This window comes from Chiroxiphia lanceolata, chromosome 3, assembly GCF_009829145.1.
Source record: "Chiroxiphia lanceolata isolate bChiLan1 chromosome 3, bChiLan1.pri, whole genome shotgun sequence".
Taxonomy (NCBI): Eukaryota; Metazoa; Chordata; class Aves; order Passeriformes; family Pipridae; genus Chiroxiphia; species Chiroxiphia lanceolata.
Genome location: NC_045639.1, coordinates 71,526,421 through 71,536,609, shown reverse-complemented (window position 1 = coordinate 71,536,609; position 10,189 = coordinate 71,526,421). Strand labels below are relative to the sequence as shown.

General features: G+C 41.1%; 1 protein-coding gene across 1 annotated transcript; it reads right to left on the bottom strand.

Annotated features, from left to right (window-relative positions):
* Positions 1-3,651: 3,651 nt before the first annotated feature.
* Positions 3,652-8,220, bottom strand: CD24 (CD24 molecule). The gene is made up of 2 exons (XM_032684190.1): positions 8,072-8,220; positions 3,652-5,542 (listed from the first exon to the last, which is right to left on the bottom strand). Exons 1-2 carry the CDS (start codon positions 8,138-8,140, stop codon positions 5,357-5,359), a joined length of 255 nt encoding a protein of 84 aa, XP_032540081.1. The 5' UTR covers positions 8,141-8,220; the 3' UTR covers positions 3,652-5,356.
* Positions 8,221-10,189: the final 1,969 nt, after the last annotated feature.

Sequence of the window (10,189 nt, the reverse complement as noted above, 5' to 3'; positions counted from 1 at the left end):
AAGACTTCAACAAATCTATATTGTTTATCATGTTTCATGATTCAATGAAGTCCATTTTCATTCTACTAACATGCCTCAGACTGTCTTTGTAACTGAACAGCTACCAGGTAATCTGCTTTCAGAGGTAATTCTCCCTGACTCCTAAAACAATCAGGATTCTCACAACATGGTTTCTATCCATTTTAAAATTGGATTTTTTTTAATCCTTGCTATTATGGCTCTAATTGCTATAATCAGCTGTATGAAGTCAGTCAGTTTTGAATCCTACTAGTCCAAACAATCACACAATATGCATTTGTTACTGTACTCTGGTGTATATATTCCTCTGAATGCAAAGTTCAGTCTTACCCCTCAAAAACCATCTGCATTTTATGCAATTCAGTAGAAAAAATATACAGTTTTGTCATGTGAAGTTTACATATTTCAACACAGATTTTAAATCCAGATTATGCACACTAAGCAATCTGAAAAAAAAGTCCATGCTGTGTTTTCAGTCAGAGTTGTTGAAAAGAGTGAAACAGAACAACTGCTTTACAGAGGCATTGCTTCCTTTAATAATTTGTGCCACATAAAGAATACTTTTCACATTAGGTCATTCAAGAGAGATTTTGGTGGAATGCGATCATTCAGTTTATGCAGCAAACCCAAGCTACCACGATTTAATTCTGCTGTGTGCTCAATTTTTATATTGTACACCCATCAGTTGTTAAAGCATAGCTCCTGCTAAGCTGAAAGCATAAAAGAAAGAGTCTCAGTTCACTTCTGAAAAGCCTGAAAATGTTTTATTCATGTACTTGTAGCACATACATTGCAGGGAGTATTACTGGATTCAAGAGAGAATTGAATGACCCTTCGCAGATGAGATTTTTTAGTTTAGGATTTTGATTGGGTGGTATAGAATTGATCAGGTCTTTTTCTTCAGCCCGGTCATTCATTCTGGACATTTGATGAAGTCTAAACCAGAGCAATTATGCATTCATGAGCAGGATGCTGAGGGTTTCACTTGGAAAACTGAAGGCTGATAACCGAAGTAAGGCTCGAGTATCTTTCCTGAGGCTACTGCATAACGATGAAAACATTACATCTCAAAGCACGTATGGCAGAAAGCCTAGTACTGCTCTTCAAACTGCTGTAGATAAACTGGTGGATTTAAAATAACCATCCCCTTCATCTGTTGGGACACAGTAGACCTTTAGAGTGCATCAAATGTAGTGTGTGTTCTGGAATGAAGAGCTTTGTGCTGCTACAAGGCAGAGCTGACAGCTCCTGTTTCAAAGCTATCTTTAATGCAAAACCAAGAAACATTCCCAATTGTATCCATTACAATAAAGATGCTGGATGATAAAGTCTGGTACCTAAATCATTTCAGTCATGTATCGGAAATCAAATCCCTATAAGCCTGAATGCACACGAAATGCAAATCTCTCTGAATTGCCTCTAAATATGCACGTTTATATAGATCTTCACTTTCAAATACAAGGTGTCATTGTGAGCTCCCTGCTGAGCCAGGTGTAACCTGAGTGCAGGGAAATGCTGACTTGGAAAGACCTTGACAAAGAGCCTGGCCCTGCAAATGTTTGTTCTCAGGAGCCCTTCCACAGGCCAACAGGCTGTGTAAGAACTACTCTCAGGAGAAATTATTCCATATTAAACGTTGTACTAATAACATTAGAGAGTATGCTACTGTCTCCAGCTAGCTTGAGAATATTTGCATTGTATAGGCAAATCCTAAGTGTTTGATGGATTAGGTTAAGAATTGGTAATGGCTTGTCAAACTAACCCTGAGTTCATTTGGAAAGTCATTTATTGAGGTTAATAATGTCCCATCTCCACATAGAGAAAGGAGGACTACCCCTTTGCATCACCATGCACAGTGCTTTCACATGTGGAGAAAGGCTTGGGGGACATGGCTGCATCTTGCTGAAAACAAGGAAGCCACTAGAAGAAGCTTATGGGTGTTGGATATGGCCCCAAATACTTCACCTTGTGGAGATTTTTGTTGAATGAAAGTTGTTCATTCAAAGACAGTGTGCATTTCTAAACTAACTGAAAACTGCAGTTTGAAAAAATTTACAGGGTATTCAGAGTATGATGTTGTAAAGGAAGGAACAGTAAACTGCAAACAAACTGTAAGTTCTCATTTGAGGTTATTTCATTCAAACATTAACACTATACTTTATTCAGGACATATGGGGCTAGCATATGTTTACATCAAAAGCAGTGCCATGCATCAAACAGAAGCAGAACTGTTTCAGAGTCATTGCAATATACATTATCCAGACACACTTCAGCTGGACAGATTTGTGAAAGTGAGAGGCATAGGTGAGAGCTGGTTCTAGTTATTATAGGTGTAATTTAAAGAAAATTAAATAGTAGTGCTATGTGTGGGCCCCATTCTCTGCCTCCCCTCCCCCATTTTGTTACATCCATCACATCTTCTTTCCCTGAATGGATTTCTTCATCACCGATTCTATTGTCCAGTGATGGAATGGAACAGAAAAAAGGTTACCAGATCATTTTTCTAAATCACTCATCTGGTCTGGTGAAAACTCAAAAACTTGAGAGACTTTAAAATGCTTAGATGCTATAAAGAGCAATCTGGTTCTATTTAAAAAAAAAAAAAAAAGCATGCTACCAAATAGGCCACGTACCTCAATTCATTTGAATTAAGGATAATTGTTGCAGCCTTTCTCATTTCTGCCTGTCTTTGGAGAGAGGTTGTTTTCAATGTTATGTTTTTTTAAAAAAGGTACAGAGCCAGGTTGGTTGGTTGATCATCATTGCTTTCTCCTGGAGCATTTGGAGAAAAGCTAAACCAGGGAACAATATGCTTTGATACTCCCCGCACATTCCAAGATTTAGTCAAACAGTGAGCTTTGATAAACTTATCCTGCTCCTTGGCTTTGTTCAGCCTACTGGAAAAGTAAAGGAACATAAGCAAAGGCCTGCCGAGCCACATTCCCTCCGGAGGCCTCTCCAGGGGCCTCTTTCCCACTGACAAACACAGACTCATGCGCAGCATGCCTAAGTGCTTAGGGGCTTTTAAATGTGTTTCTCCACATTTAGGGAGTAAAGATAATCACTCAGAATATCAAATATCCTAATGGTTATTAGAAAGGAGCATACCTGAAAACAACAATGACAGATTTGGAAAGTTACAGTTTGTGACAATCTGTTATTGAATTCTCATCTGGCTAATTTTTGCTTTTCAGCAAAGTTTTGCATAAACTCCTACCTTTTCCAGCTTCTGTCCTTTATCAAGAATGGTGCAGCTTGTATTATTAGGATATTCTTAGTATGTTAGTGTGTTTGTGGGAGTCAGAAACCTCAAGCAGTAAATTCACATACTTGATAGCTAGAAGCTGAAAAACAGCTTTAGCCGTTGTGAGGGAAATTACTCATTGCCACAAAAGGAAATAAAGGAAAACTGTTTAAGCACTGTTTGTCTAACATGAAAGCAGAGCTACCTGCACCAGATGGATTCCTCAACAATAATAATACTTAGAAAGGGAAGAGGTTGTAATAAGTATGGAAAACTTATTGCAGTTACTAGAAACATTAATCAAATCTCAGTCACTGGTTTCAGAGTGGAATCCAGACTCCCAGCGCCACTAAACCTTCCAGAGAAATAAAACTAGTTACACTTCAGCATTTCTAGACCTTGAGGTTTTTAATCACATACACCATCTTGCTTAACAGTTCATTCACTTAACGCAGGCAAGTTACAAATTTTTGTAGAAGTGTCTGGAAGCACATCTAGAATGCATTGCCTGTCCACTGTTTTATTTACAGATTTTTTCAATGAAAATCAGTAGCTAATAAATCAAAGCATAATTACACAAACACAAAAATACAGTCATTAACATTTACTGAATACAAATGATAAAGCATAAGGAAATGTACGCTCACTGACATGAATTTGTTAGTTTGCTATTAATATAGGGTACTGTGAATTGGTGGTAATGTAACTGAAAGACAGATGTGTATTAAAAAAAAATTAGAGAGCCACTCATGTTTAACATGATCTTATACTGAGATAAATCTACAGACAGTGGTATGATCATGTACACTCACATGTGATCATATCAACATAATTAATTCTTTCTGACAAGGTATCATCATCAAGGTAGTTGAACCTCCTCAACAAAGCTTGTTTTGATCAAGTACCAGATACTATTCTCTAAAGTGTTGGATGATACAGAAACAATCTGTGCAAGTATAGCAGTTTTGATTCAGAAAATTTAAAAAAAAAAGTAGTATTTACAAAGATAATTTAATCACTGAATTTAAAAGTTAAGACTCCAGTCTTCATCTTCTAAACACCTAATCATTTAATTTCTTTTCTTTTTGGCGGTTTGCTCTCCTCTCCTCATTCCTTTCCCCATCGCAAATATTAGCCCATGTTTAAAGTAGACTATCACAATTGAAACTCTTCAAAAAACCAGTAAGTTATTTACCTTGTGCCCCAAAAAAAAAAAAAAAAGAAGCAGCACTAGAACATTACTGAAAAGATCCCATAAATCCTTCATAATTAAGGAAAGTTCCAGGAGCAAAAATTAATTATACAAATTGTAGAACTTGGGAGGAGAAATAGGGGAAAGAGGAGACATTTATCCCTTGACATTTGTTTGTTTGTTTGCTCTTTTCTGAACTTCATTTACAAAAAGCTCCTGGTGCTTCTTCCAATATTTCCACACCTCCTTTCTCTGGCACATATGGTTTAATATACAAACAATTTAAAGAAAATGTCAAATTCAAATTCCCACCATAAGTAATTCCACTCTTATGAAAACTGGTGGGGTTTTAGCTATTTCAAAACTAGCCCTGCTGGCTAACCATTTGGTTAGGACTGAGGTTAAACAAGAGATTCTTACAAAAATTTGGTATTCTATTTCAGCCTTGTATGAAATTTATAGAAATTAAATCTCAAGTAAAGCCTTTCCACTGATATTGTTCCTTTTCACATATCATACTACCCATGAGTTATAACTGTGTAGGCTGTGCAAGAAACAGAATCATTTGAGCTTTTCTGCGTTTTCCAGGGTTTAAATCAGGGGTTGTCGATACTGTCTCTTTTTGCTTCCATCTTGTTTTTCAGAATTCCAACTCATTTGGTGAAAGAGCTCATCATTTTACCTCTGTTGAAGCTGGTCTTTCACATTGGTCAGCTTTGGAAAGTCAGAATACTGAGTGCTTCTCTAGGTCAGACTGGTACTAATTTGAGTATGGAGTGGAACCAAGCTGTTTTGATGTGTAGTTGGACTGATTTATTCTCATGCTGGGTTGGAGATCTAGCCATCTCAGATGGTTCAGGAAACAGGGTGGGGAGTGGTAGCCATTTCCATGCCAGAGTCTCTTAACAGCAAAAATACAGAGAGAGAAACAGAGAGAATGAAAAAAGACTTGTGGTTGAGTGAAGAGAATTTCCATGTCCGTGAGTGGTGGTATTGTTCACTGAATTTGTCACAGTTGACAGAGAAGTGGAACTTGCTGAAGAATAGTTTGAAGGTGATGGACTTGTTCCAGTGGGATCACAGTAGATCTAGAATGTGGAGGGGGGGGGAAACAAAAAGGTTTTATTGCCTTTTTTTCCAAATCAAAGACAAATTACTAGTAATGAACAATGTGTAGCAACACTCAGTCACAGTACTCAGATACAATACATACAAATGCTCATGTCTCTCATTGTGCAGTTAAGGACAAAGACATTTTGAATCATACACGTGGGATTTGTTAAAGAAATAGATCTGATATTTTTCTAAATGTTTTTACACAACTATCACTTTATCAAAACCCTGTTCTAAAATAAAAGATAAGAAGGTTTTAAAAACCTCACACAGACACAAAAAACAAACAAAGCAAACGTAGAGCTATGCAGATATACAAAGACTAATCTTAGGATAAGAAAGACCTTCAACCAACTGCGTGAATTGCAGTCTGCCTTTGCAGGCTAAGCCACAGAAATGAGCAAACAATGGTCAAGAGTCTACTGATACTGTTTCTGAGACTGGTTTGTGGATTCCTTTCAAGGAAGGCGGGGCTTATGTGAGAGATTTAATATTTCAGTCTTCTTATATCGCTGTGGTAGACTGAACTGCTGAAGTTAGAAAATCAAACCATACTGATTAAATCAGAACCTATCAGCATGCTAGAATGTACAAAAAAAAAAGTGCAGCAGAAAGACCACAGAATATTAGCAAATTTTAAAAATGCTGACAGAAAGTAAAATTAAAAAAAAATACTGTTTTCCTTCATAACTCTGCATGACAGGAACAGAACGAAAACCTACACTCTGTGTGACTTCAATATGAAGCTATTTCCTATACATGCACAAGAAGACTTTCAAAGATAAGCTTAAGTGTTCCTTTATTCCAGTGAAAAATCATGTGAACACAAGATGAAAAACAAGAGCAGGAATCACATATCTGCTCCTCAAAAATGAACACAGTACAGAAAGCTTGGCTTCAGTTCTGTGGCAGCAAACTTGTGTAATACCAGAGCATTCTGGTAAGCCCTTAGAGTTAATTAAAGCAAAAACAACTTTATTTTTTCTTTTTTTTTTTTTTTAAACAAGTTCACTTAATAAATAATACTCTCCACAAAGGAGTCCTAATTTTCAGGTACTTCTAGTGCTGAGAGAAAATAGATTTATTCAGCAGAAAAAAAAATAAATTTGTCCCTCAATACTGAAGCCATGAAGTCAATGTTAAATTATTAGAAAATTGCATAAGAATTTTCTTTCAGTACTTTCTACTAAAAAAAGCATACCATACAACATAAGGATGGTGTAAAGCTTCTGGTAGTTACGGGTTTTGGCAACCGGCACCACGCTGGAAGCAATTTAGAACTGTAGGATAAAAATCGCTGTGTGGAAGTTTCTGTTGAAACCAGTTCAAAAGTGATCGATAATGAACTGCAGACTTAATAACCTAAAAGGTAAGTCCCAGCCCACCCTGGAATTTTCCTACGAATATTCCACAACCGTTCCACACTTGGTTATATATTTTAAAAGTTTCTTAGTTTTAAACAGAAAACCTTTTTTCTGGATTTGTTTTTGTGTGTGGGAAGAGAAAGGGCTTATAGCCAAGTTCCACAACATCATAGTAGATGGGACCCCGGAGATTTTCTTAACGTGAGTGTGATAAATACCAGTAACCCAAGGGGTCTGATCCTACTTCATCACCGTCAAAGGCAAAACTCCACTGAGCCAATGGAAAAAGGATAATGCCTTTCCTTGCAAACCAAGGGAGAGGGGGAGGGGGAATTAAAACACCTTCCGGCAATCCCTTTGCTGCTTGTATTTCTGTACTGTGTTATTGACCTTTTTGAAGAGGTGTTCTCTAGGAATACAGACCGACCCGGAATCTGGGAGCCCCGCTCGGCTTGGTCGCTACGGAGAAGCGGATCGCTTCTGCATCCATTACCTTTGCGCCAAGGGCAAGGCTCAGCCAGCGCAGCAACCAGATGCTGGTGACATTGCATCGAGCTCCAAACCTCCCACTCCTGCCGTGAACGAGCCCCAGGACCGGACCTAGAGTCCAGTACGCTCCGTTGGGGCGGACCCGCTGGAACACTCGTGCCTTCCCGGAGCTCTCTCGGATTTAGAGAGATTGTTATCCTCTCATCAGCGGGGGAACGAACGCTCCGCCGCCGCGTACACCTCAGTTCCGCGGCTTCCCTCGAGGATCCCATGGGAAAAAAAAAGGCGGCGAACTGCACTCATCTTTTTAATTTGACAGGGCTAAGTAAGCACGGCACCGCCCCGCATCCCAGGGCGCCGAGCTCGCCCGGCCACCCGTCCGCGCCCATCCTATCCCCGCCCCATCCCCCGCGGGGCTGCCCGGGCTTGCTTCTCTCAGGCCGCCGCTGCCCCGGGGCGGAGGAGCCGCTCGCCACCAGGGGGCTCCGGGAGGCTCACACGGAGGGGAGTTTCTCTCCGGAGAAACCCGGCTCTCCGCCGCTCCCGCGGCGGCTGCCGCGGCGGGGAAGCGGGGGAGGGTCCAGCGTGGCGCTCTCCGTGTTTAGCTCGGGGACGGCGGAGGGGAAGCGTCGAGCCGCCACCGGCGCTCACCTGCGTGGGAAGGAGGAGGGCCAGGAGCAGGAGCCCCAGAGCCGAGCCGCGCCGCCAGCGCGTCCCCATGCCCGTCTGATGCTGTCCCGCCGCGATAGCGATGCTGCTGCTCCTCCTGGTGGGCTGCGCGCTAAGGATGCGCCGCTCCGCCGCGCCACGGCCCTTTTATGCGGAGCGGGCTCGTGACGCCCCCAGCCACCGCGCCTTCACCGCCACCGCCATACCTCTGCCCCGCCTTCCGCTGTACGCCGCCGCCCCAAACCAAGTCGTGCCTCCCGTCGCAGCCCTTGTCCTGATCGCTGCTGCGGGCTCCGTCCCCCCCGGGCTGTCTCTGGGCAAACCGGGAGCCTGCTGTCCCCCGACCCCAGTGGTTGGGTATTACAGGCGGTGGTTCTCTCGCTGACGGCGCCGTGTTCTGGTATGAGGGGCTGGCACAGGGCCTGCGGAGGTTTGAGCGCAGTTACTGCCGAGAAAAGCTTGTGGTATAAAACACATCAGGCTTTTTCTATAAAAAAAAAAAAATTCCAACCATGAGTGAGAGAACGGAAGGAAAGGAGGCTTAAGTATTTCCAATGAAGGGAGCAGTGGGTGAAAGGTGAGGACTTGAGATCCCATCTTGTTCAGAGCTGCCTAACACTAGTTCTCAGATCACTGGTTGCAATTTCAAGCACTTTGGATTGGATATGTTACTACCATTATTCATTTAAAGAAACCTGTGTTAACAAGTGGAACTGAAGATGCTTCCAGTTGTAGCCCTGCGTAGGTGAGGTTCTAGCTTGGCACAGTAAATGCTATAGTTATATTCTATCCCTCCCTTAAACTGACTGAAGATATTATGCCAATGCACTCACCAAATCCATCAAGTGTCTCAGTGTACAGAAATGAACAAAAACAATCTTGTCCACATTATAAACTACAAAAAAGAGACACCAATGTGCTGACTGTTGTCACAAAGCACTTATTTCTATTTAAAAGATGAGGAAGGTGCCTGTTGGCTCAGGACTAATCAATGATTTCAAATGGATAAGTTTTATTCATCTCAGAACAAAGTGTGAGAGGGATATCCAGATATCCAGTGCAGCACTACTAACTCATTTGCCATCTTTAAGGGCAGGACGGCTTTTGAAGATTTCCCAAGGGCACTGCTAGAACTGAGTCCCAAAGCACAGGAAACGTGTCTAGACCAAGTCTCACATTAATTGTTTCAGAATGCCTGACAAAGCTAGAGCTATTTTTCTTCCCAAGGAATAAAGGAAATTTGTAAGCTGTACTGCTCAAGATATCATCCTTATTCTATACCAAGATGAAAGAGCTCTGAGAGCTACGCTGTGGCGAAGTACTTTTGGAAGTAACATTTCCCTCTTTTTTTAATAAATCCCTGATCATAATCAGAGTCCAGTTCCTAAATATTAGAGGCACAGTCTATAGTGTAACTATGGTAACAGTAATCAAATTGAGGGTCTTATGCCTCTGAATATTCATTAGTTATATGCTGAAAGCTGGGAATCAGAAGATGAGTTGTCCTGATCACAGACACAAGGAAAGAAAAAAGGAAACTGTAATGGACCTAGAATAAGAGAGGGGTGACAAAGCTGAAAACATTTTCCTTGCAAACACTTTGCTTTAGTTGTCACAGTTAAATGAATCACAAACAGGAGAGAAGGTCACCCTTCATTCAATAGACAAGCTTAACACTACACAAGTGAAATTCCTTGCAAGGAAAGTCATGTGAATCACAGCAGTAAAGTGAAGTGAGGGCTCACACCATCCTGACAACAGATTCCCTGGAGGAGATGTAAAACAAAGGGAATCCAGTTGGGGCTCTAAAATAGCCAAAGAAAAGAATATTCTAGTGTAAAGCTGACAGGAATGGTTTCCATTATTATCTCTCCTGCCTTGTTTGGGAGAAAAGAAAGTGATAAAGCTGTTGCAGGATCTCATAGGGATCATAACTGATTGTTGCAAGTTAAAGCGGCAGCTGAGACACTTTAATGTCAATACCAGGACAGATAAGAATGAGGGAATAACTGTCAGATGGCCTTTCCCATTCTCTTTAGCTGTGCATCTTGCCTGTGATCTGGAACTGAATCTGTAAAATTAGGATGATGCACAGTTCTT

Coding starts and splice junctions, on each gene's coding strand:
- CD24 (XM_032684190.1), bottom strand. CDS start 8,140: ATGGGGACGCGCTGGCGGCGCGGCTCGGCTCTGGGGCTCCTGCTCCTG. Junction 5,543..8,071: donor CCCTCCTCCTTCCCACGCAG/GTGAGCGCCGGT, acceptor TCCACATTCTAG/ATCTACTGTGATCCCACTGG.